The sequence below is a fragment of the Pongo abelii genome, chromosome 18 (genome assembly GCF_028885655.2).
Source record: "Pongo abelii isolate AG06213 chromosome 18, NHGRI_mPonAbe1-v2.0_pri, whole genome shotgun sequence".
NCBI lineage: Eukaryota > Metazoa > Chordata > Mammalia > Primates > Hominidae > Pongo > Pongo abelii.
This window is the reverse complement of record NC_072003.2, coordinates 21,450,120-21,477,924: the sequence shown is the minus strand read 5'-3', so window position 1 is coordinate 21,477,924 and position 27,805 is coordinate 21,450,120. Positions and strand designations below refer to the sequence as shown.

The window sequence follows — 27,805 nt, the reverse complement described above, 5'->3', positions numbered from 1 at the left end:
CAGTCTGCGGTGTTTTGTTACGGCAGCCCAAGCCAACTAATAACAATTATTTTAATCCCAAATTCTCACCATTATAGGAAAGTAGGGGTTCGCAGTATTTTCAGGGCCATGGGAACTCTTTGCAGTTTGGTAAGAGTGATGAACCTCGACTCAGGATAATAAGGCTGTTTGTTTATTTATGTTTTTGTTTTGAGACAGGGTCTGGCTCTGTTGCCCAGGCTGGAGTGCAATAGCACAATGATAGCTTACTGCAGCCTCAAACTCCTGGGCTCAGGTGATCCTCCTGCCTAAGCTTCCCCAGAAGCTGGGACTATGGGCGTATAGCACGACATCCAGCTAATTTTTAAAACTTTTTTTGGAGTCAGGCGTGGTGGCTCACACCTGTAAACCCAGCACTTTGGGAGGCCGAGAAGGGCGGATCACGAGGTCAGGAGATTGAGACCATCCTGGCTAACACGGTGAAACCCCGTCTCTACTAAAAATACAAAAAATTAGCCAGGCGAGGTGGCGGGCACCTGTAGTCCCAGCTACTCAGGAGGCTGAGGCAGGAGACTGGCGTGAACCCCTGGGGGCGGAGCCTGCAGTGAGCCGAGATGGCACCACTGTACTCCAGCCTGGGCGACAGAGCAAGACTCCGTCTCAAAAAAATTTTTTAAAAACTTTTTTTTGTAGAGGCAAAGTCTTAAACTTTGTTTCCCAGGCTGGTCTCAAACTCCTGGGCTCACATGATCTTCCCGCCTGTTTCCCAAAATGCTAGGATTACAGGCATGAACCACCGCCTGGCTGGGATAATATTTTTAATAATATGATAACTGTATGTCTGTTTTTATTTTATGCATTGAAATTAAAAGTATAACATTTTAAAAATAATATATTTATGCATAATAATATTTTAATGCATGAAATAATAGTTTACTAATATTAAAATATTATAATTTAATATTATTTTTAAATAGTACTATTTTATGCATTTAATTTAAATTAAATTATTAAATAATTTAATATTTTTAAATAATACTATTTTATTTAATTTAAATGAATAAGATAAAAACAGATATAGTTATCATATTATTTAAAAAATATGTGTGATAGAATGACCTATGTGAGCATCGGTGAGCACCTTTACTGTCACTTCTTTTGAGACAGAGTCTCACTCTGCTACCCAAGCTGGAGTGCAATAGTGCGGTCTCGGCTTACTGCAACGTCCACCTCCCGTGTTCAAGTGATTCTCATGCCTCAGCCTCCCAAATAGCCGGGATTACAGGCATGCACTACCATGCCCAGCTAATTTTTTGTAGTTTTAGTAGAGGTGGGATTTCACCATGTTGTCCAGGCTGGTCTCGAACTCCTGAACTCATGATGCACCCACCTTGGCCTCCCAAAGTGCTGGGATTACAGGAGTGAGCCACTGTGCCTGGTCTTCACTAGCACACTAAATAACAAGATCTAGTGGCAAGTCTAATAACGACTAAAATTTCCAAGTAGTCATGGGCATTAATGGTATTCCAAGATAAATACAACAACTAGAAGGGACAGGAAAATATCCACAATTTTTTCCTGGTGACAAAGACACAGGTTCTGCTAAACCTTGCTGTGGTTTGTTGCTCACATTCATCATGGAAAGAAATGCTCAATTTCAGCTAGACCCTAGTGGAAAGGAAGCTGTACTTGCTCCCCAGACACAGAGACTTCTGCGGAGGAGCCTGCAGAGAGGCCAGGGCGGGGTACCTTCTATGCTGCGAATGTCCTCCCGCCACAGCTCCAGGTGGGTCGTCATCTCTCGAGCCTTCTCTAGGAACCTCTTCCAAGACTTGCTGCTATACCGCTTCCACTGGTCCCATTCGGAGAGATACTTCATTTGTGTCTCCTGAATGTCCCTGCATGGAAAACATGATCATGACAATGACAACAACAGCAGCATCAAGACTCAGCATCCCAGCCTGGCACGGTGGCTCATGCCTGTAATCCCAGCACTTCGGGAGGCCGAGGCAGGTGGATCACCTGAGGTCAGGAGTTCAAGACCAGCCTGGCCAACATGGTGAAATGCCATCTCTACTAAAAATACAAAATTAGCCAAGTGTGGTGGTGGGCGCCTGTAATCCAGCTACTCCAGGAGGCTGAGGCAGGAGAATCGCTTGAACCTGGGAGGCGGAGGTTGCGGTGAGCCGAGATGGTGCCATTGCACTCCAGCCTGGGCAACAAGAGTGAAACTTCATCTCACAAAAAAAAAAAAAAAGAAAAGAAAGACTCAGCATCTCATAAAACCCCAGCTGAAAGGACAGAGAAATGTGTGAGCCCTCATACATTGCTGCAAGGAATATAAAATGCCGCCGCTATGGAAAAAAGTTTGGCAGTCCGTCAAAATGTCAAACAGAATAACCACGTGCCATGCAGTTCCACTCCTAGTACATACAAAGAATTGAAAACAGAGCTCTCAAACAAAAACTTGTCATGAGGCTGGGCGCGGTGGCTCATGCCTGTAATCCAAACACTTTGGGAGGCTGAGGCGGGTGGATCACCTGAGGTCAGGAATTCGAGACCAGCCTGGCCAACATAGTGAAACTCCGTCTCTACTAAAAATACAAATTAGCCAGGCATGGTGGTGGGCGTCTATAATCTCAGCTACTTGGGAGGCCGAGGCAGAAGAATTTCTTGAACCCGGGAGGCGGAGTTTGCAGTGAGCCAAGATCATGCCACTGCACTATGTTGGCCAGTCTGGGCAACAAGAGTGAAATTTGGTCTCAAAAACAAACAAACAAAAAAACTTGTCTTGAGTGTTCATAGCAGCATTATTGCTAATAATCAAAAGGTAGAAACAATCCAAATGTCCATTGACGGATAAGTGGATTTTTTTAAATGTGGTCTATCCACACAATAGGATATTATTCAACCTCAAAAAGGAATGACGGGCCAGGCACAGTGGCTCATGCCTGTAATCTCCGCACTTTGGAAGGCTGAGGCAGGAGGATTGCTTGAGCCTGGGGGATCAGGCTGTAGTGAGCTGAGATCTCACCACTGCACTCCAGCCTGGGAGACAGAGCAAGGCCCTGTCTCAAAAAAAACAAGGAGGCCAGGCATAGTGGCTCACACTTGTAATCCCATCACTTTGGGAGGCCGAGGCAGGCAGATCACATGAAGCCAGGAGTTCAAGACCAGCCTGACCAACATGGCGAAACCCTGTCTCTACTGAAAACACCAAAATTAGGTGGGCATGATGGCAGGCACCTGTAATCCCAGCTACTAGGGAGGCTGAGGCAGGAGAATCGCTTGAACCCAGAAGGCAGAGGTTGCAGTGAGCCGAGATGTTGCCATTGCACTCCAGCCTGGGTGACAGAGCGAGACTCGATATCAAAAAAAAAAAAAAAAAAAAAAAAATTAAATAAAAATAATAAAAGCCAAAAGAAAAATAATATTTTGTGACACATGAAAATCACATGAAATTCAAATTTCAGTGTCCATAAATATTCCTAGAACACAGCCATGCCAATTCATTTATGAACCATCTGCAACAGCAGAACTGAGTGGTTGCAACAGAGACTGCACAGCCCACAAAGCTGATCCTGAGTCTAGAGGGAAGGCAAACATGCTGACATCCAACAACGACAGCACCCTGGGAGAAGTGCTACAAAAGGGGATGTGGTCAGAGCTCTGGAAACCTGGAGGAGGCGCCCCAAGTCCAAGTTGGTGTTGGAGCAGGGAGTAAGGAGAGCAGGGGAAAGAGAAGGTGCTGGGGCCTGAAGGCAAGAGAGGAAACTTGAGGAATTTGCCAGCCATCTATGGCACATGGCACACGCCTCCACCCTCCCACCAGTCTGTCCTCCTCCATCAGACAGGAAGCTCCTATTAAAGAAAAGGACTTGAACCTTCCATCTAAACAAGCTTCCCAGTGCTCTGCATCGGGTCCTTATCTGTAAGTTGGAGTTAGTAAAGTACCTACCCTTAGATCAGTGGTTCTCAAGTCAGGGCGATTTTGCACACCCCCCAAGGAACATCAGGCAATGGTCTGGGGACATCTTTGATTGTCACAACTTGGGGGAGGGGCACATGCTTCTAGCATCTAGTGGTAGAGGCCAGGGATGTGCTACACATCCTCTAATCCACAGACAGCCCTCCACAACAGAGAACTATCTGGCCCCAAATGTCAATAAGCAAGAGGGCAGCCAGGCGCGGTGGCTCACGCCTGTAATCCCAGCACTTTGGGAGGCCGAGGCAGGCGGATCACAAGGTCAGAAGATCGAGACCATCCTGGCTAACACAGTGAAACCCCGTCTCTACTAAAAAAAAGAAAATACAAAAAATTAGCCGGGTGTGGTGGTGGGCGCCTGTAGTCCCAGCTACTCGGGAGGCTGAGGCAGGAGAATGGCGTGAACCCGGGAGGCAGAGCTTGCAGTGAGCCAAGATGGTGCCAGTGCACTCCAGCCTGGGTGACAGAGCGAGACTCCATCTCAAAAAAAAAGCAAGAGTGCTAAAGTTAAAAAAACCCTCCCTCGGCCGGGTGCGGTGGCTTATGCTTGTAATCCCAGCACTTTGGGAGTCCAAGGCAGATGGATTACCTGAGGCTAGGAATTCCAGACAAGCCTGGCCAACATGGTGAAACCCCGTCTCTACCAAAAATAGAAAAAATTAGCCAGGCATGGTGGCAGGTGCCTGTAATCCCAGCTACTCAGGAGGCTGAGGTGGGACAATCGCTGGAACCCAAGAGGCAGAGGTTGCAGTGAGGCAAGATGGCACCACTGCATTCCGGCCTGGGCGACAGAGTGAGACTCCGTCTCAAAAATAAATAAATAAAATAGACCAGGTGTGGTGGCTCATGCCTGTAATCCCAGCTCTTTGGGAGGCTGAGGCGGGTGGATCACCTGAGGTCGGGAGTTTGAGACCAGCCTGACCAACATGAAGAAACCCTGTCTCTACTAAAAATATAAAATTAGCCAGGCATGATGGCGCATACCTGTAATCCCAGCTACTCTGGAGGCTGAGGCAGGAGAATCACTTGAACCCGGGAGGTAGAGGTTGCGGTGAGCCGAGATCACACCATTACACTCCAGCCTGGGCAACAAGAGCGAAACTCCATCTAAAAATAAATAAATAAAATAATAATAATAATAATTTGAAAACCTTGCCTCAGAGGGTGGAGTGGGAATTAAAGGAAATAAAGAGCTCAGAATAACAACTGTTAGCAATTAGAATTATCCTTCCTGGCCGGGTGCGGTGGCTAAGCCTATAATCCCAGCACTTTGGGAGGCCAAGGCAGGCGGATCACCTGAGGTCAGGAGTTCGAAACCAGCCTGACCAATGTGGTGAAACCCTGTCTCTACTAAAAATTACAAAAATTAGCCAGGCATGCTGGCGGGTGCCTGTAATCCCAAGCTACTCAGGAGGCTGAGGCAGGAGAATTCCTTGAACCTGAGGCAGGGAGGTTGCAGTGAACCGAGATCGTGCCATTGTACTCCAGCCTGGGCGATAGAGCAAGACTCCGTCTCAAAAAAAAAAAAGAATGATCCTTCCTGTATCCTTTTCTTTGCCACTTTCTTTTTTTTTTTTTTTTTTTTTTTTTTTTTATTTTTTGAGACAGAGTCTCACTCTGTCGCCCAGGCTGGAGTGCAGTGGCACGATCTCGGCTCACTACAACCTCTGCCTCCTGGGTTCAAGCAATTCTCCTGCCTCAGTCTCACAAGTAGCTGGGATAACAGGCGCCCACCACCACGCCTGGCTAATTTTTGTGTTTTTAGTAGAGATGAGGTTTCACCATGTTGGCCAGGCTGTTCTCGAACTCCTGACCTCAGGTGATCTTTGGCCTCTCAAAATGCTGGGATTACAGGCGTGAGCCACTGCATCCAGCCTTCTTTGCCACTTTCTAGGGATTCACTGGTAAACCAGATAGACATGGGCCCTGCTCTCATGAGTCTGTTATTTTCATTTTTCCAGTGAGCCTGGAAGTCCCTTGATGGAAGAAAATATGTCTCTCTCTTAGGTGTGGCAGAGTTTGGTATAGAGCAGTAATAGTTTATAAGAATTCAAAATCTGTGAATCTGAAAGAGTGGGAAATAAAATACATTATTTATTTATTTGCTTTTTAAATAAATCAATATATGGAACGCTTCATGAATTTGTGTGTCATTCTTGCCCAGAGGCCATGCTAATTTTCTCTGTATCGCTCCAATTTTAGTATATGCGCTGCCCAAGGGAACACTAAAATACTTTTTTTCTCCTTTTTTTTTGAGACAACGTCTCGCTTTGTCACCCAGACTGACGTGCAGTGGCGCCATCTTGGCTTGCTGCAGCCTCAACCTCCCAGGCTCAGGTGATCCTCCCACCTCAGCCTCCTGAGTAGCTGAGACTACAGGAGTGCACCACCATGCCCAGCTAAATTTTGTAATTTTAGTAGAAACAGTGTTTCACTACATTGCCCAGGCTGGTCGCGAACTCCTGAGCTCAAGTGATCCACCTGCCTCAGCCTCCCAAAGTGCTGGGACTACAGGTATAATCCACTGTGCCAGCTAAAATACATTTATAAAGTCCGAATATTTTTTGAGAATACAAGACCACCCAAATTAAAAATAAAACCAAAGATAACATATTCTCAAACCTACAAGGTACAGTGTATCATCCAATGTGTCATTTTGTTTTGCTATTTTTTTCGTAGAGACAGGGTCTTACTCTGTCACCCAGGGTGGAAGGTAGTGGCACAATCATAGCTCACTGCAGCCCTCCTAGTCCTGGGCTTGAGTGATACACCTGCCTCAGCCTTCTGAGTAGCTGGGACTATAGGCACACATCACCACACCCAGCTAATTTTTCTATTATTATTATTTTATTTATTTATTTATTTATTTATTTTGTAAAGACAGGGTCTTGCTATGCTGTCCAGGCTGGTCTAGAACTCCTGCTGTCAAGCAATCCTCCTGTCTCAGGCTCTCAAGGTGCTGTGATTACAGGCATGAGCCACTTTGCCCGATCCTTCTAATGCATTTATGCTACTGACCCTGTGGGGGGCAGTAATTTGAGAGTTAAGCAGAAATAACCACCTCTGTCATTACTCCAGGTCAATGGGAAAATTATGTTTTAAATTCTTCAAGAATAGGGGAGATGGCAAGCTACCACCCAAATCCATTCTCCCCTTCTCTGGCACTAGCTGGAGACACTTCCCAGCCTTCCTGGCAGTTAGGTATGACCATGTGGCTAAATTCTCTCTGGTAGAAATGTAAAGAAAAGTGATATGTGCACCTTTCAGACTTGGCTCTTAACCCACTTCCAAAACTCCCGATTACTCAATGAATGTGTGAATGCCCCATGGCCATGTGACTTTACAGCTCTTCCCATTAGCGGGAGGAATCTTTTCCCACCCATTGAATCTGGACTGTGATCTGGTTAGACCACAGACTGCAGTAGAAGGGAAGCAGAGCTGGTTCTAAGCCTAGTCTCAGGAGGTTCTGCAGGCTTCTGATCCTCTCTTAGGCTCCAGCTGTTGCCATGCAAACAAACCCGAGCTATCCCGATGACTCCATGTGATCATCCCAGCTGAAGCCACCCCAGACCAGCTTACAGCCAGCTGATTCCCAGCCTAGATCAGCAGAGACACCTCCTCAACAACAGCCAACTATGGATAAAGATTCAGCCGAACTGAAACTAGAAGGATTTGTCCAGCTGACTGGTAGACTTGAGAAACTATTGTTTTAAGCTACTCAGTTGTGGGGTGATTTATTCTGCTGCGTAGCTAACTGGTATACTCATACTGCAAACTCTTTCTTTTTGCACTGCTTGGTTGCAGACAAAAATGAGGCTTTAGGGGTATGCAGAGCCACAAGATGGAAAGAGCCTGGGTCCCTGAATGGCTGCAAAGTCCCCCACTGACCTGAACCTAGTACTTTATGCTAGCAAGAAATAAACTTCTGCCAGGCACGGTAGCTCATGCCTGTAATCCCAGCAGTTTGGGAGGCCAAGGTGGGCGGATTACCTGAGGTCAGGAGTTCAAGACCAGCCTGGCCAACATGGCGAAACCCTGTCTCTACTAAAAATACAAAATTAGCCAGGCATGGTGGCACATGCCTGTAATCCTAGCTACTCAGGAGACTGAGGCAGGAGAATTGCTTGAATCCAGGAGGTGGAGGTTGAGGTGAGCTGAGATCGTGCCGTTGCACTCCAGCCTGGGCAACAAGAGTGAAACTCTGTCGGAAAGAAAGAAAGAAAAGAAAGAGAAAGAAAGAAAGAAAGAAAGAAAGAAAGAAGGAAGGAAGGAAGGAAAGAAAGGAGGGACGGAGGGAGGGAGGGAGGGAGGGAGGAAGGAAGGAAGGAAAGAAAGAGAGAAAGAGAAAAGAAGGAAGGAAGGAAGGAAAGAAAGAAGAAAGAAAGAAAGAGAAAGAAGGAAGGAAGGAAAGAAAGAAAGAAATTTCTTTTTTTTTTTTTTTTTTTGAGATGGAGTCTCACTCTGTTCCCCAGGCTGGAGTGCAGTAGCGCAATCTCGGCTCACTGCAAGCTCCGCCTCCCGGGTTCACGCCATTCCCCTGCCTCAACCTCCAGAGTAGCTGGGACTACAGACGCCCGCCACCATGCCTGGCTAATTTTTTGTATTTTTAGTAGAAAAGAGGTTTCACCTTGTTGGCCAGGCTGGTCTCGAACTCCTGACCTCAGGTGATCCACCCACCTCAGCCTCCCAAAGTGCTGGGATTATAGGCGTGAGCCACCGCGCCCAGCCTGGAAAGAAACTTCTAATATGTTGAGTATGTTTGGGTGTCTTTTTTTTTTTTTTCTTTTTTAAGGCTAGTCAAGTGAAGCAGTAGGAGTGGAGAAGAAAATTCGGGTATCTTTGTCAAAGAGGCTTAGCTTACCCTAAGGAATAAAATTTTAATTATATGAGCTCTTCAGGAAATGCATTTCATGCACAAAACGTACCTCTGGGCCATAACATACACAATGCAGGTTCCAGGTGGCTAGTGAACAAACCTTAGTCTCCGCTTCTCAGAGATGTTCAGTGCATAATTTCGAAGAGATTGGCCGCTGAGGTTTTCAGCGATTCTGTCCTCCAGCTGGGAGCTGTAAGAGTCGGTTGGCTTTAGCAAAGTACCGCTTTGCTTGTCGCGGGAATGGACAGTCGTTCTCCTGCGTGCAATGGACCGGTAGCTTGGCAATTCTTGGAGGAAGTTCACCGGTGGAGAGGAAAAGCAACTGGAGTCTAGAGAGAGGTTCTCTATGTAAAAGAAAAGAAAGTCATCATTCATTCCAGTGAGTTCGGAAACCAAGCAGGAAACTTGGATCTTGTACATCATCACTGAACCTTGCAGATAGTTACTAGCCTGGGTCAGTGACGACAGCATTTTGATCTTATTTTATTTATCACAGTGGTGCTCAGGACAATGAAATCATTTGCAGATGGGCTCACTTTCTGCAGATGCGTTTGCAGACGTGCTTTAAATTGCACAATATCTGATATTCAGTGTTTGGCTGCAGACACTAGCTAAAAGCATGGCCTTGGGCAAGTTATCTAAACTTGCCCAAAGTTTTAAATATTTTAAATATTTGTCAAATGGGGCTAGTAATATTTGCTCCAACTTCCTCCCACAGTGTAGGGTATAGTAATGTATTCAATAAAACTCTAAAAAGCATAAAGTATACCATGCAAATGCATGGCAACAACATCAATAACAATAATAATAGCATTTCCTGTGTGTCAGGCATGGTGTTAAGAGCTTCACACATATTCATGGGATCTGGGCTGGCTCCTGATCTGCTTGGACCAACAGAACACAGCAGAAGTGATGCTGGGCCAGTTCTAAGCCCAGCCTTAGGAGGTCTTGCAGACTTCTGCTTCTCTCTGGAGCCCAGCCAGAACAAGCCTGAGCTAGCCTGCTGGAAGATAAGACTATGTGGGATGACTGCCCCAGCTGAGGCCACTCCAGACCAGTCTTCAGCCAGCTTGACCGCCCTGCTAACCACAGACACTCAGAATGAATGACATTCCTAATTTGCTTGCATTTAGAGAGCTGGTGATTGGGCGCACTGCAGACAAAGCCAGGGTTGACTCCAAAACCCTTATCGTTTCTATATCAGGCCAGAGCCAGAAGCCAAGCTTTGCTGTGTCTTGGGCAGCAGGCTAAGGCGGGTGGGCTTTCTGCTTAAGGGGAGGGAAGCTACCTTCAAGATGGGTTTTATCCCTGATCAGATTTTAGTTGCAGGAAGATCACTCTGAGTGGAGACAGACAGGACTCAGGGAGAAGAGGGGGCAGGCAGCCCTAAGCAATTACCCCTATGCAGCAAAGCTTCTATTCAGCAAAGCTTCATGATCGATGCTAAATGATTGAATTTGGATCCCCACTCTGTCACTTATTAGCTGTGTGTCTTTGTGAAAGTTACTTAACCATTCTAAGCCTCAGTTTCCTCATCTCAAATATTCATTCAACAACTCTATCTACCATGTGTCATATCTGGAGCTAAGGGAACTGCAATGAACAAGGCAAGTGCCCTACTCACATGGCAGTTATATTCTGAGATGGGGGAGAGGGATATCAAATAATAAACAGGCAGTAAATATTATGCCAGGAAGTGATAAGTGCAATGAAAAAAAAAAAGAACAGCGTGGTGTCAGGGGACAGAGGTGATATGAGGGGGGTGAACTGTTTTTGATAAGGTGGGGTCAGGTATGGTCTCTCTTTATTTTTTTTTTTTTTGAGACGGAGTCTTGCTCTGTCACCCAGGCTGGAGTGCAGTGGCGCACGATCTCGGTCTCTCTTTAAAGGTGACATTTAGCTAAGGCTGAATGAAGGGAAGGGTTGAGACCATTGGATATTTGGGGAAAAGCACCCCAGGCAGAGGGAGCCCATAAGTGGAAAGGCCCAGCAGCAGGAGAGTGTGTAACAGGTTGGAGGAAGAGTGAATGAGCAAGAACCTGGTAGGCGGTTTCATTGGTGGCCTCCAATGAGTCACACTGGCCCTCTGCTTGGTCCCCTCCTTGAATCTGCACAGGACCTGTGCTTGCTTTAACCAAAGGACTCAATGGAAGTAATGCTCTGCCATTTCCAGCCCAAAGTCATAAGAAGGCCTTTCAGTAGCCACTTCTGTGTTCTTGGGCCAGGGTTGCCTGGTAGGAAGTCCAACTACCTAGGACAATGAGGTGGAGAGGAAGAGTCCCTAAGCCTACAAAAAGAACCAACAACCTGGGTGACTGCAAGAACCAAGGCCCCAGGCTTGTGTCTTCAACTCCCTGGGACAGCCAGGCACAGTGGCTCACACCTATAATCCCAGCACTTTGGGAGGCCGAGACAGGCAGATCACCTGACGTGGGGAGTTCAAGACCAGCCTGGCCAACATGGTGAAATCCCATCTCTACTAAAAATACAAAAAAAAAAACTAGCTGGGCGTGGTGGCACGCGCCTATAATCCCAGCTACTCAGGAGGCTGAGGTAGGAGAATAGCTTGAACCTGGGAGGCAGAGGTTGCAGTGAGCCAAAATTGGACCACTGCACTCCAGCCTAAGCGACAGAGCAAGACTTTGTCTCAAAAAAAAGCAAAACAAAAGAAAACAAAAAAAACCCCTGGGGCATCCTCACTAGGCATCGCCATGATGAGGCCATCTTGGGTGCTCCAGCCCCAGCAGACATCCCAGGCAGCAGTGCAAGCGGGCTCCCCCATGCCCTGCATCGTCCCTGATGCACAGAATCAGCAGAAATAATAACATGGTTTAAGCCAGCACGTTTGGAGCAGTGTATTGAGCAACGATAGGTATTTAGGACAGGGAGAATGGAAACGCTGAAGTCAGAAGGGTGGCTGGGGTCGAACCAAGTCGGGCTTTGTAGACTGTGGCAGGACCTTGGGATGTCGTGCTTTGACTGCGTTTTAAAAGGTCACCCTGGGCCGGGCACGGTGGCTTACGCCTGTAATTCCAGCACTTTGGGAGGCCAAGGCAAGGGGATCACCTGAGGTCAGGAGTCCGAGACCAGCCTGACCAACATTGAGAAACCCCGTCTCTACTAAAAATACAAAATTAGCTGGGCACGCTGGCGCATGCCTGTAATCCCAGCTATTTAGGATCGCTTGAACCCAGGAGGTGGAGGTTGCAGTGAGCCAAGATCGTGCCATTGCACTCCAGCCTGGGCAACAAGAGCGAAACTCCGTCTCAAAAAAAAAAAAAAAAGGTCACCCTGGAGGCTGCAAGGGCAAGGCTGGGGTCAGGACTTGCTACACAGCCTGTTTATGAACATTAAAGGGGATCACATGGGTAGAAGGTCCTAGGTAGTGCTTGGCACACACAGAGCTCCATAAAGGCACCAACCGGATGAGGATGGGCAGGGGCAGGGCCAGATGGGGACCGGTCAAGGCCTGGCTCTGACACTGTAATCTTTGCCTTTCTCGGATAGGCAAGTTCAGACACAATGGAGCAGCTGTCCCACTGTAGATGACACACGGACACGTGGCTGGGGCCCTGCCAATCGTCATGTGCAAGTCTACGAGCCTCACCCCTCCTTCTACCTCCCTGTCTAGCACACCCTGAGGATATGACACACTTCCATTAGTGGCAGTGGCTCCCTAGAGCCAATATGAGGGTAGGGCGGGTGTGGCCCCTGAAAAGGAAAAGGGTCTAAGCCCTGCATGGAGGCTACCCTCCCGCTAGCAGAAACAAAGAGCTATTATTAACCACAAACAAAGGTCTTTGAATATAGAACAGCACGGACCTACTGAATATTCAACAGCTGTGGGGTCAGGGGCCCCAGGCTGGAGCCTGGGTTGGTTTAAAACACTGGCCTGTCATCCACCAGCCAAGCCACCCCAGGAGAGACCACAGCTGCCTCAGAGTCACATTTTTCTCATCTCGGGAATGGAGGATCTAATACCATAGGCCTCATCAGCACGATGGTGAGGAAGGAGTTGCAAACAACATGAACAACACTGGCTAAGATTTATTGAGTACTTGCCTACCTTGTACCAGGCTATTTAAAAGATTTAACATGTGGGCCGGGCGTGGTGGCTCACGCCTGTAATCCCAGCACTTTGGGAGGCCAAGGCAGGTGGATCACCAGGTCAGGAGATCGAGACCATCCTGCTAACATGGTGAAACTCCATCTCTACTAAAAATACAAAAAATTAGCCAGGCATGGTGGCGGGTGCCTGTAGTCCCAGCTAACTCGGGAGGCTGAAGCAGAAGAATGGCGTGAACCCAGGAGGCAGAGCTTGCAGTGAGCCAAGATCATGCCATTGCACTCCAGCCTGGGCGACAGAGCAAGACTCCATCTCAGAAAATAAATAAATAAATAAATAAATAAAATAAAGTATTGAACATGCATCGTCACACTTAATACTCCAAACTACTCTTTGGAGAGAATTATCCCCATTGTGCTAGTGTGGTCTCAGCTACTTTGGGAGGCTAAAGCAGGAGGATTGCTTGAGCCCAGGAATTCAAGACCAGCCTGGTCAACATAACAAGACTCCGATTCCAAGAAAAACAAAAAAAAACCCAAAAGACAAACAAAAGAATTATCTCCATGTTACAGATTAATAACTGAGGCTCAGACAATTAGTAAGGGCTGCTTGCTCACACAGTAAGTGTTGGAACTAGGAACCCATCACAGGTTTATCAGACCCCAGAGCTGTAGTATTCACCATGAAAAAATTCAGGGGGCCATAGATTTAAAAGTGCTTTGTAAATGTTAAAATACCATATAAGCCGGGCACGGTGGCTCACGCCTGTAATCCCAGCACTTTGGGAGGCTGAGGCAGGTGGATCACTTGAGGTCATGAGTTCAAGACTCATGTAGATGAGTCTTGGCCTGGCCAACATGGTGAAACCCTGTCTCTACTAAAAATACAAAAATTAGCCAGGCATGGTGGCGGGTGCCTGTAATCCCAGCTACTCAGGAGACTGAGGCAGGAGAATTGCTTGAACCCAGGAGGCGGAGGTTGCAGTGAGCCGAGATCACGCCACTGCACTCCAACCTGGGCAACACAGCAAGACTCCACCCTAAAAAATATATACAAATATATAAATAAAAATAAAAATAAAAATAAAATTCCATACAAATCAACTAGGTAATTATCCTGTTTTTCATATACCACCTACCCCCTCCTAGGAAGAACTGTCCTGATTTTTCCTCTTTAGACACTCCAGGGAAGTTCCTCAACTTCAAACAAAAAATGTCATAACCATGTCTTTGAACACAGGCATCATTATTTTTATAACTAGGATCCACCCCCTCTTGTTTGCATATAGGAACACACACTTTTCCCAGCACGACGTCACCTCATTTCTCACGCCAACCTGCAGAGGTAAACACCGAGGGCTTCACTGCCCTGGTTTTTTTTTTTTTTTTTTTGAGACAGGGTCTTGCTCTATTGCCCAGGCTGGAGTGTAACCTGAACTCCTGGGCTCAAGCGATCCTCCCACCTCAGCCTCCCAAATAGCTGGGACTACAGATGAACACCACTACACCTGGCTAATTTTTTTCTTTTTTTTCAGTTTTTAGTAGAGACAGGGTCTTGCTTTGTTGTCTAGACTGGTCTCAAACTCCTGGGCTCAAGTGATCCTCCCACCTTAGCCTCCCAAAGGGCTGGGATTACAGGCATAAGCCACCACCCCTGGCCTGCTGTGGCTTTCCAACAGGGAAACTGAGGCCCAGGCATGGTGACTTGCCCAAAGCTTGAGTGTCAAGATAGACTCCTGATTTTACCACAGGTCATTTCACCACTTAGAGCCTTGATGTCCTTCTCATCCTTAAGGAATAAGATCGTCTCATTACAGTTATTGTCAGACATTCTACTGAATTGGTCCAGCCAAGAGCCTTGCTGTTGGGATGGCCACTGTAGTCCTGTGGTCAGCGTGGGCCGCTGTTGACCATCTGCACAGGAGCGGGTAGCATATTTCAGATATTGGGGTGCCTCTATCTAAGAATGCCTAGAACTTCTTGGTCACTGGAGCCAGATTTCAGCAATTAGGAGATTATTACTTAGGTAGGAGGATGACTGGGTAATTCCAGGAGACATGAGGGAGCAGGGCCAGGCATAGCCAATTTTTCTGCCATATACTATTCTTCCAGGTTAAGGACAAAGTCTCTCTGAGGCTTAAAAGCGGTGTCGTGCTCATAGAAGGCCCTCCATCCAGGCTGGGCACTGTGGCTCACACCTGTAATCCCAGCACTTTGGGAGGCCAAGGCAGGTGGATTACCTGAGGTCAGGAGTTCAAGACCAGCCTGACCAACATGGTGAAACCCCATCTCTACTAAAAAAATACAAAATTAGCTGGGCGTGGTGATGCATGCCTGTAATCCCACTACTTGGGAGGCTGAGGCAGGAGAACCACTTGAACCCAGGAGGCGGGGGTTGCAGTGAGCTGAGATCACTCCATCACACTCCAGCCTGGACAAGAACAGCGAAACTCCAACTTAAAAAAAAAAAAAAAAAAGCAGCCCTCCATCTGAAGAATGAATGAATGAATGAATGAGCAGTGGCAGAGGCAGATACATCTGGAGAGCATCCTGAGGACCTTTCTTGGCAACTTTTCCCACAGGACACCACATTCTACCAACAGGCATGAACCCTCCCAGGATGTGGGCACCAGCCAAGTATGATCTAAATGGCACTAAAACCACCACCAGCTTCCCCCGCGTTCTAGCCAAGAAAGTTGCCCAACCGTATTTGGTGCTGAGTTCACAGCAGGGGTTTGTTTCCCACACAAAGTATCATGGAAACTCTGGGTAAAAAGGGACCTTGTAGGTCACTGAATCCAGGCCTCTCACCAGCTGCTATGGGAATTAGTTCTGTTTGACAACTTGCATGGATCCTCTCTCTGTGCCAGACTCCAGACTGGAGGTTGGGACTCTGGAGAAGACGAAGACTTGCTCTGTGCTTTGATGAGCTTTTGCTCACTCCTTCAAACACCACATAGCTCCTAAGTGCCCACTCCACCGCACTCACTCACCCCTGTTACTACTCCATCCTTTTTGTGTTGTTTGTTTAAGACAAGGTTTTGCTCTGTTGCCCAGGCTGGAGTGCAGTGGTGCCATCATAGCTCACTGCAGCCTTGATCTCCCAGGCTCAGGCAATACTCCTCGCCTCAGCCTCCTGAGTAGCTGGCACCACAGGTGTGCACCACTACAGCCAGTTAATATGCATATATTTTAGTATAGATGAGGTCTCGTTATGTTGCCCAGGCTAGTCTCGAACTTCTGGGCTCAAGTGATCCTCCCGCCTCAGCCTCCCAAAGTGCTGGGATTATAGGTGTGAACCACCACAATCAGCCTAGTCTGTCCTTTTTAATTGTTTACTTGTGTGTTGTCTCTGACTCTATAACCTCTATGAAGGCAGGGACCTTGTCTCTTTCTGTCACTGCTGAATTACCAGGGTCTAGCACAGAGCCTGGTACAGGACAGATGCTTAATAAATACCTCCTAAGTTGAATGAATGAATAATTCAGGAATGAATGAATTTGGTGCTGAGGATACAAGATACGTTAGACCACCCACCAAGCCAACCAAAGTACTTTACATACCAGGAAAGAAAGGGTGTCAAAAAAATGAGTAAAATATTTTAGGAATTTAAGCCTTGAATATTATTCTTTTCTATATGAATGATGTATTTTTTTCACAATATAAAATGTTTTGTTGTTTTGTTTTGTGTTTTGTTTTTGAGACAGGATCTCACTCTGTCACCCACGCTAGAGCGCAGTGGTGCCATTTCCACTCACTCTGCCTTCCAGGCTCAGGCAATCCTCCGGCCTCAGCCTCCCAAGTAGCTGGGATTACAGGTGTGTGCCACCACACCTGGTTAATTTTTTGTATTTTTTGTAGAGATGGGGTTTTACCGTATTGCCCAGACTGGTCTCAAACTCCTAGACCCAAGCAATGCACCTGCTTCCACCTCCCAAACTATTGAAATGACAGGGGTGAGCCACCGCACCTGGAACAAAAATAATTTAAAGGGTAAAAAAAGCTGGCAAAAAATATTGACTGAGATGTTGACCATATATCACATTCTTCCTATTTCAGGTACTTTACACAAACCAACCCTATTAGAAATGTGCTTTGCTTTTTTTTCTCATGGAATGATAAAATGTCATGCACGCACACACAATCTGATATTACCAATAAGTCAATGTAGGTATCAATCTCAAAACATTATGGACTTCTTTTCACCTGAATTGTTTTTATTTTTTGTTTTTGCTCTTGAGACAGAGTCTTGCTCTGTCACCCAGGCTGGAGTGCAGTGGTGCAGTGGCGCAATCTCGGCTCACTGCAACCTCTGCCTCCCGGGTTCAAGTGATTCTCCTGCCTCAGCCTCCCAAGCAGCTGGGATTACAAGCGTGCACCACCACACTCGGCTAATTTTTTGTATTTTTAGTAGATACAAGATCTCACCATGCTGGCCAGGCTGCTCTCAAACTCTTGGCCTCAAATGATCCACTTGCCTCGGCCTCCCAAAGTGCTGAGATTATAGGCATGAGCCACCATGCCTGGCTGAATTGTTTTTATTTTGGATGTTAAGTGGAGGTAGGGTGTCCAGATAATCTGTGCTTACAGCTACTAAAGGGTCTTAACCCAAGAATTCATAAAGCCCAGACTCAGCCGGGCGCGGTGGCTCACGGCCAATCACCTTTGCGATTACACGCCTGCAATCCCAGAATTTTGAAAGGCCAAGGCAGGCGGATCACGAGGTAAGGAGATCGAGACCATCCTGGCTAACACGGTGAAACCCCGTCTCCACTAAAAATACAAAAAATTAGCCGGGCGTGGTGGCGGGCGCCTGTAGTCCCAGCTACTCGGGAGGCTGAGGCAGGAGAATGGCCTGAACTTGGGAGGCAGGGCTTGCAGTGAGCCGAGATGGCACCACTGCACTCCAGCCTGGGCGACAGGGTGAAACTCCGTCTCAAAAAAAAAAAAAAAAAAAGTCCCCGAACTCTAGTTGAAGCTGCTGTGACATGTCAATCAAGTGCAAGAAGCCCTCCAAAGCCAGGGGCTGATCACTGCCCTGCTCCTGGAAAGACCACCTACCCATCCATCCATTCACTTATTCACCCACCACTCAGTCACTCAGAAACATTTACTGAGCAACTATCACCGCTCAAGCACTATTCTAGGACTACAATATAGCCTTGAACACCACACACTATTTCCCTGCTTTTATGAAACTTACATTCTATTTGGTGGAGACAGACATTGAACAAGTAAAAACAATGTATTTCAGATGTTGATAAGTGCATGGAGAAAAATAAGTCAGGGGTCCGGGCATGGTGGCTTACCCTTTGTTGGGCTTCAGCAATGAAAGGCATGTTCTATATCTGCAATGTCCAATACAGTGGCCACTGGCCACGTGGGACTAATAAGCAATTGAAATATGACTGGCTGGATGCAGTGGCTCACGCCTATAATCCCAACACTTTGAGAGGATGATGCGGGAGGATTGCTTGAACCCAGGAGTTCAAGACCAACCTGGGCACCACAGTGAGACCTTGTCTCTACAAAAAAATAAAACATTTTTTTGGCTGAGGGGAGGATCGCTTGAGCCTGGAAGGTCGAGGCTGCAGTGAGCTGTGATTGAAGCAATGCACTCCAGCCTAGGTGACAGAGCAAGACACTGTCTCAAAATAAATAAATAAATACAGCGTAGAGGGGCCTCACTCACAGCAGCCCAGGGCTTAGTCTGAGAAGGGAGGAGCCAGAGGCCCTGGTAGCCTCCCAGATCTGCTAGACTTTGTAACAGTAGTGTCAGGAGAAACTGCATGACTCACGCCAACTGCCACCTGGGTGGGGCTGGCGACTGGCTGGGTCTAAGGCTTTACAAACAGATGAGCAAACAGCCTTCAGGAGCAGTGACTAACTCCATCATCAGAGCTGCTGCTGAGCCTGGAACTCAAGCCCTCAAGCCCCTGCTTTTCTTGTTTTTTTTTTAGACAGAGTCTCGCTCTGTCACCCAGGCTGGAGTGCAGTGGCTTGATCTCGGCTCACTGCAAGCTCCGCCTCCCGGGTTCACGCCATTCTCCTGCCTCAGCTTCCCGAGTAGCTGGGACTACAGGCACCCGCCACCATGCCCGGCTAATTTTTTGTATTTTTAGTAGAGACGGGGTTTCACCATGTTGGCCAGGATCGTCTCGATCTCCTGACCTCGTGATCCGCCCACCTCAGCCTCCCAAAGTGCTGGGATTACAAGCGTGAGCCACCGTGTCCAGCCAAGCCCCTGCTTTTCGTGCCCGTGGAGCATCTGGTCAGGGGTCTGTGGGGCAGTTACTGCGATTCTGTCTGTCCGAGAAGGTGGCAAGGCCTGACAGTTAAAAGCACAGTTTCCCAACGCACCCTGCCTGGATTTGGACCCCAGCCTCACTTGCCGCCTGCATAACCTGGCAAGTTACTTGACCATTCCGTGCCTCGGTTTTCCCACCTATAAAATGTGGACAGCAGTTCCTACCTCCTATAGCTGTCCTGAGGATTAGATGGCAATCATATGTAATGTGCTTAGAACAGAGGTCAGCAAACGTTTTCTGAAAAGAGGTAAGAATTTACTATTTGCAATTACTCAGCTTTGTCCTTGTAGCAGGAAAGCAGCTACAGATAATTCATAAGCGAATGGGCATGGCTGTGTTCTACTAAGGGTTTAATTACAAAAAAAAAAAGGTTGGCCAGGCTCGGTGGCTCACGCCTGTAATCCCAGCATTTTGGGAGGCTTAGGCGGGCAGATCACGAGGTCAGGAGATTGAGACCATCCTGGCTAACATGGTGAAACCCCATCTCTACTAAAATACAAAAAAAAAATTAGCCGGGCGTGAAGGCGGGCGCCTGTAGTCCCAGCTACTCGGGAGGCTGAGGCAGGAGAATGGCGTGAACCCAGGAGGAGGAGCTTGCAGTGAGCCGAGATCGCGCCACTGCACTCCAGCCTGGGCGACAGAGCAAGACTCTGTCTCAAAAAAAAAAGGCTGGATTTGGCACAGGAGTTGTTGGCAGATCCTTGGCTCAAAACAGTGCCTGAGGCTGGGTGCGGTGGCTCAATCCCAGCACTTTGGAGGCCAGAGACGGGTGGATCACCTGAGGTCAGGAGTTGGAGACCAGCCTGGCCAACATGGCGAAACCCTGTCTCTACTAAAAATACAAAAATTAGCTGGGTGTGGTGGTGGGCGCCTGTAATCCCAGCTACCTGGGGGGCTAAGGCAGGAGAATCGCTTGAATCCAGGAGTCAGAGGTTGCAGTGAGTTGAGATCACACCACTGCACTCCAGTCTGGGTGACAGAGTGAGACCCTGTCTCAAAAAATAAAAAGGTCGGGTGCGGTGGCTCACACCTGTAATCCCAGCACTTTGAGAGGCTGAGACAGGCTGATCACTTGAGGTCAGTGTCAGGCCTCTGAGCCCAAGCTAAGCCATTATATCCCCAGTGACCTGCACGTATACATCCAGATGGCCTGTTTGGTGGTCTCTTCACACGGACACGTGAGACATTTGGTGCCAAAACCCGGGACGGGAGGACTCCTTTGGGAGACCGGTCCCCTGTCCTCGCCCTCACTCCATGAGGAGATCCACCTATGACCTCGGGTCCTCAGACCAACCAGCCCAAGGAACATCTCACCAATTTCAAATCAGGTTAAGTGGTCTTTTCACTCTTCTCTGGCCTCTCTTGCTACCCTTCAATCTCCCTGTCATTCCAATTCCAGTTCTTTTTCCTCTCTAATAGAGACAAAGGAGACACATTTTATCCGTGGACCCAAAACTCTGGTGCTGGTCACGGACCTGGGAAGACAGTCTTCCCTTCGTGTTTAATCACTGCGGGGATGCCTGCCTGATTATTCACCCACATTTCATTGGTGTCAGATCACCGCAGGGACGCCTGCCTTGGTCATTCACCCACATTCCCTTGGTAGCAAGTCAATTGTGGAGACGCCTGCTTTGGCTGCTCACCCACCCCTTTCTCCATGTCTCTGCCTTTCTCTTTAAACTTACATCCTTCACTATGGGCAAACTTCCGCCCTCCATTCCCCCTTCTTCTCCCTTAGCCTGTGTTCTCAAGAACTTAAAACCTCTTCAACTCACATCTGACCTAAAACTTAAATGTCTTCTTTTCTTCTGCAATACCGCTTGGCCCCAATACAAACTCGACAGTAGTTCCAAGTGGCCAGAGAATGGCACTTTCGATCCGTCTATCCTACAAGATCTAGATAATTTTTGTTGAAAAATGGGCAAATTCCTACAAGATCTAGATAATTTTTGTCGAAAAATGGGAAATGGTCTGAGGTGCCTGACATCCAGGCATTCTTTTACACATAGCTCCCTCCCTAGTCTCTGCTCCCATGCGACTCGTCCCAAATCTTTCTTCTTTCTCTCCTGTCTGTTCCTTCAGTCACCACCCCAAGCTCTGAGTCCTTTGAATCCTTCTTTTCTACAGACTCATCTGACTTCTCTCCTTCTCCCCAGGCTGCTCCTCGCCAGGCCAAGCCAGGTCTCAATTCTTCCTCAGCCTCTGCTCCCCAACCCTAGGATCTTTCTGTCACCTCCCCTCCTCACACCCGGTCTGGCTTACAGATTCGTTCTGCAACTAGCCCTCCCCCACCTGCCCAACAATTTCCTCTTAAAGAGGTGGCTGGAGCTAAAGGCAAGTCAAGGTTTCTTTAACTGACCACTCCCAAATCAGTTAGCATTTAGGCTCTTTTTCATCAAATATAAAAACCCAGCCCAGTTCATGGCATGGTTGGCAACAACCCTTAGACACTTTACTGTCCTAGACCCCAGAGGAAGGCTGTCTTATTATCAATATGCATTTTATTACCCAATCCACTCCCAAAATTAGAAAAAGCTCCAAAAATTAGATTCCGGCCCTCAAACCCCGTAACAGGACCTAATTAACCTCTCTTTCAAGGTGTACAATAATAGAGTAGATGCAGCCAAGTAGCAATGTATTTCTGAGTTGCAATTACTTGCCTCCACTGTGAGAGAAACCCCAGCCACATCTCTACCACACAAGAACTTCAAAACATCTGAACCACAGTGGCTAGGCATTCCTCCAGGACCGCCTCCCCCAGGGTCTTTCTCTAAGTGCTGGAAATCTGGCCACTGCGCCAAGGAATGCCCGCAGCCCAGGATTCCTCCTAAGCCATGTCCCATCTGTGTGGCACCCCACTGGAAATCGGACTGTCCAACTCACCCGGCAGCCACTCCCAGAGCCCCTGGAACTCTGGCTCAAGGCTCGCTAACCGACTCCTTCCCAGATCTTCTCAGCTTAGCGGCTGAAGACTGATGCTGCCCAGTCGCCTCAGAAGCCTCCTGGACCATCATGGATGCTTTGGGTAACTCTTACAGTGGAGGGTAAGTCTATCCCCTTCTTAATCAATAAGGAGGCTACCCACTCCACATTACCCTCTTTTCAAGGGCCTGTTTCCCTTGCCTCCATAACTGTTGTAGGTATTGACGGCCAGGCTGCTAAACCTCTTAAAACTCCCCAACTCTGGTGCCAACTTGGACAACATTCTTTAATGCACTCCTTTTATTTATCCCCACCTGCTCAGCTCTTATTAGGTTGAGACATTTTAACTAAATTATCTGTTTCTCTGACTATTCCTGGGCTACAGCCACACCTCATTGCCGCCTTTTCCCCCAGTTCAAAGCCTCCTTCACATCCTCTCCTTGTATCTCCCCACCTTAATCCACAAGTATAGGACACCTCTACACCCTCCTTGGCAATGGATCATGCACCCCTTACCATCCCATTAAAACCTAATCACCATTACCCTGCTCAATGCCAATATCCCACCTCACAGAACGCTTTAAAAGGATTAAAGCCTGTTATCACTTGCCTGTTACAGCATGGCCTTTTAAAGCCTTACAATTCCCCCATTTTACCTGTCCAAAAACCGGACAAGTCTTACAGGTTAGTTCAGGATCTGCACCTTATGAACCAAATTATCTTTGCCTGCCCACCCCATGGTGCAAAAGCTATATACTCTCCCATCCTCAATACCTCCCTCCACAACCCATTCTGTTCTAGATAAACCTAGCTGACCCCATAAATCCTAACTCCTTTCCCCACTCTCCTTTCCATTCCTTAAGAAGCAGCCCTAAAAGCTGCTCTCACGCTAGCTCTCTCTAACTCATCCCAACCCTTTTCATTACACACAGCCAAAGTACAGGGCTGTGCGGTCAGAATTCCTTTTTTTTTTTTTTTAAGAGACAAGTCTCGCTGTGTCACCCAGGCTGGAGTGCAGTGGCGTGATGGTCAGAATTCTTATACAAGAGCCAGGACTGCGCCCTGTAGCCTTTCTGTCCAAACAACTTGACCTTACTGTTGTAGCATAGCCCCCATGTCTGCATGTGGCGGCTGCTGCTGCTTTAATACTTTTAGAGGCCCTCAAAATCACAAACTATCCTCCACTTACTCTCTACAGTTCTCATAACTTTCAAAATCTATTTTCCTCCTCATACTTGATGCATATACTTTCTGCCCCCCAGCTCCTTCAGCTATACTCAGTCTTTGTTGAGTCTCCCACAATTACTATTGTTCCTAGCCCGGACTTCAATCCGGCCTCCCACATTATTCCAGATACCACATCTGACCCCCATGACTGTATCTCTCTGATCCACCTGACATTCACTCCATTTCCCCATATTTCTTTCTTTCCTGTTCCTTATCCTAATCACACTTGGTTTATTGATGGCAGTTCCACCAGGCCTAATTGCCACTCACCAGCAAAGGCAGGCTATGCTATAGTATCGTCCACATCTATCATTGAGGCTACTGCTCTGCCCCCCTCCACTACCTCTCAGCAAGCTGAACTCATTGCCTTAACTTGGGCCCTCACTCTTGCAAAGGGACTACGCATCAATATTTACACTGACTCTAAATATGCCTTCCATATCCTGCACCACCATGCTGTTATATGGGCAGAAAGAAATTTCCTCACCATGCAAGGGTCCTCCATCATTAATGCCTCTTTAATAAAAACTCTTCTCAAAGCCACTTTACTTCCAAAGGAAGCTGGAGTCATTCACTGCAAGGGCCATCAAAAGGCATCAGATTCCATCACTCAGGGCAACACTTATGCTGATAAGGTAGCTAAAGAAGCAGCAGCATTTCAACTTCTGTCCCTCATGGCCAGCTTTTCTCCTTCTCATTAGTCACTCCTATTTACTCTCCTACTGAAGTTTCCACCTATCAGTCTCTTCCCACACAAGGCAAATGGTTCTTAGACCAAGGAAAATATCTCCTTCCAGCCTCACAGGCCCATTCTATTCCATCGTCATTTCATAACCTCTTCCATGTAGGTTACAAGCTGTTAGCCTGCCTCTTAAAACTTCTCATTTCCTTTCCATCGTGAATATCTATCCCCAATCCTCCACTCTTGACTCCCTCTTGGAGTGGATAGATGATCTTTGCTGACAGAACACACTCCAACACTTTCACCCTGATGAAGTCCTATTCTTTACTTTTATACTCACTCTCGTTCTCGTTCCCGTTCTTATTCAACCCTCTACCTCTCCCCAGCTATCTCCACCACACTATCAATCTCACTCACTCTCTCCTAGCCATTTCTAATCCTTCTTTAAGAAACAATTGCTGGCTTTCAAAAGTACAAAGCTGGAGGCATCACGCTGCCTGACTTCAAACTATACTACAAGGCTACAGTAACCAAAACAGCATGGTACTGGTACCGAAACAGAGATACAGACCAATGGAACAGAACAGAGCCCTCAGAAATAATACCACGCATCTACAACCATCTGATCTTTGACAAACCTGACAAAAACAAGAAATGGGGAAAGGATTCCCTATTTAATAAATAGTGCTGGGAAAACTGGCTAGCCATATGTAGAAAGCTGAAACTGGATCCCTTCCTTACACCTTATACAAAAATTAATTCAAGACGGATTAAAGACTTAACTGTTAGACCTAAAACCATAAAAACCCTAGAAGAAAACCTAGGCAATACCATTCAGGACATAGGGATGGGCAAGGATTTCATGTCTAAAACACCAAAAGCAATGGCAACAGAAGCCAAAATTGACAAATGGGATCTAATTAAACTAAAGAGCTTCTGCACAGCAAAAGAAACTAGGATCAGAGTGAACAGGCAACCTACAGAATGGGAGAAAATTTTTGCCATCTACTCATCTGACAAAAGGCTAATATCTAGAAACTACAAAGAACACAAACAAATTTACAAGAAAAAAAAAACATCAAAAAGTGGGCAAAGGATATGAACAGACACTTCTCAAAAGAAGACATTTATGCAGCCAACAGACACATGAAAAAATGCTCATCATCACTGGCCATCAGAGAAATGCAAATCAAAACCACAATGAGATATCATCTCACACCAGTTAGAATGGCGATCGTTAAAAAGTCAGGAAACAACAGGTGCCGGAGAGGATGTGGAGAAATAGGAACACTTTTACACCATTGGTGGGACTGTAAACTGGTTCAACCATTGTGGAAGACAGTGTGGCGATTCCTCAGGGATCTAGAACTAGAAATACCATTTGACCCAGCCATCCCATTACTGGATATATACCCAAAGGATTATAAATCATGCTGCTATAAAGACACATGCACATGTATGTTTATCGCGGCACTATTCACGATAGCAAAGACTTGGAACCAACCCAAATGTCCATCAATGATAGACTGGATTAAGAAAATGTGGCACATATACACCATGGAATACTATGCAGCCATGAAAAGGATGAGTTCATGTCCTTTGTAGCGACATGGATGAAGCCAGAAACCATCACTCTCAGCAAACTATCACAAGGACAAAAAACCAAACATCGCATGTTTTCACTCACAGGTGGGAATTGAACAATGAGAACACTTGGACACAGGAAGGGGAACATCACACAATGGGGCCTCTTGTGTGGTGGGGGAGGGGGAAGGGATAGCAGTAGGAGGTACACCTAATGTAAATGACGAGTAAATGGGTGCAGCACACCAACATGGCACATGTATACATATGTAACAAACCTGTACATTGTGACATGTTCCCCATAACTTAAAGTATAATTTAAAAAAATAAGTAAATAAATAAAAAAGAAACAATTGCTGGCTTTGCAATTCTCTTTCCTCCAAAATCACCGAGGCCTCAATTTACTCATTGCTGAAAAAGGAGGACTCTGTATATTTTTAAATGAAGAGTGTTGTTTTTACCTAAATCAATCTGGCCTGGTATATGACAACATAAAAAAACTCAAGGATAGAGCCCAAAAACTTGCCACCCAAGCAAGTAATTATGCTGAACCGCCTTGGGCACTCTCTTAATTGGATGTCCTGGGTCCTCCCAATTCTTAGTCCTTTAATACCTGTTTTTCTCCTTCTCTTATTCGGACCTTGTGTTTCTGTTAAGTTTCTCAATTCATACAAAATCGTATCCAGGCCATCATCAATAATTCTATATGACAAATGCTCCTTCTAACAACCCCACAATATCAGCCCTTACCCCAAAATATTCAGTTGAATCTCTCCCACTGTAGGTTCCCTTGCCGCCCCTAATCCCGCTCGAAGCAGCTCTGAGAAACATCACCCATTATCTCTCCATAACACCCCCAAAAATTTTCACTGCCCCAACACTTTACCACTATTTTGTTTTATTTTTCTTATTAACATAAGAAGACAGGAATGTCAGCCTCTGAGTCCAAGCTAAGCCATCATATCCCAGTGACCTGCACGTTATACATCCAGATGGCCTGAAGCAACTGAAGATCCACAGAAGTGAAAACAGCCTTAACTGATGACATTCCACCATTGTGATTTGTTTCTGCCCCACCCTAACTGATCAATGTACTTTGTAATCTGCCCCACTCTTAAGAAGGTTCTTTATAATCTCCCCCACCCTTAAGAAGTTTCTTTGTAATTCTCCTCACCCTTGAGAATGTACTTTGTGAGATCCACCTCCTGCCCCCAAAACATTGCTCTTAACTCCACTGCCTATCCCAAAACCTATAAGAACCAATGATAATCCCACCACACTTTGCTGACTCCTTTTTCGGACTCAGCCCGCCTGCACCCAGGTGAAATAAACAGCCACGTTGCTCACACAAAGCCTGTTTGGTGGTCTCTTCACATGGACACGTGAGACAGGAGTTCGAGACCAGCCTGGCCAATCTGGTGAAACCCTGTCTCTGCTAAAAATACAAAAATTAGCCGGGCATGGTGGCGGGCACCTGTAATCCCAGCTACTCGGGAAGCTGAGGCACAAAAATTGCTTGAACCCAGGAGGCAGAGTTTGCAGTGAGCCAAGATCACACTGTCAGGCCTCTGAGCCCAAGCCAAGCCATTGCATCCCCTGTGACTTGCACGTATACATCCAGATGGCCTGAAGTAACTGAAGATCCACGAAAGAAGTAAAAATAGCCTTAACTGATGACATTCCACCATTGTGATTTGTTTCTGCTCCACCCGAACTGATCAATGTAGTTTGTAATCTCCCCCACCCTTAAAAAGGTTCTTTGGAATTCTCCCCACGCTTGAGAATGTACTTTGTGAGATCCACCCCTGCTGGCAAAACATTGCTCTTAACTTCACCGCCTATCCCAAAACCTCTAAGAACTAATGATAATCCACCACCCTTTGCTGACTCTCTTTTCGGACTCAGCCCGTCTGCACCCAGGTGAAATAAACAGCCATGTTGCTCACACAAAGCCTGTTTGGTGGTCTCTTCACACGGACGCGCATGAAACACACGACTGCACTTCAGGCTGGGCGACAGAGCTAGATTCCATCTCAAAAAAAATAAAATAAAAAGGAGTCACCTCCCCCGAGAGGCCTCTGGACCACCCCATCTGAGGAGGCCACTCTTCCTTCTCTATCTTACCATCTTGTTTCTGTCCCAGTAGTTAGGGCTACCTCCAGTAATCCTATTTGTCC

General features: G+C 46.9%; 1 protein-coding gene and 1 non-coding gene across 4 annotated transcripts in view; both read right to left on the bottom strand.

Moving 5' to 3' along the window:
• The window catches only part of TMC7 (transmembrane channel like 7), a 78,766-nt gene that overhangs the window by 45,179 nt on the left and 5,782 nt on the right, over positions 1 to 27,805 (bottom strand). For 2 of the 3 annotated variants that reach the window (XM_024241417.3, XM_024241418.3), the window contains exons 2-3: positions 8,941 to 9,184; positions 1,729 to 1,877 (exon numbers count right to left, since the gene is read on the bottom strand). In XM_024241417.3, coding sequence (XP_024097185.2) covers positions 1,729 to 1,877; positions 8,941 to 9,184 — 393 coding nt within the window. Of the gene's footprint in view, positions 1 to 1,728; positions 1,878 to 4,948; positions 5,072 to 8,940; positions 9,185 to 27,805 lie in introns of those variants that run through there. The other variant, XM_054534808.2, reaches the window with a different exon arrangement.
• On the bottom strand, positions 6,084 to 6,190 carry LOC112131409 (U6 spliceosomal RNA). The gene has a single exon (XR_002913489.2). It is a non-coding gene; the product is annotated as a U6 spliceosomal RNA (small nuclear RNA).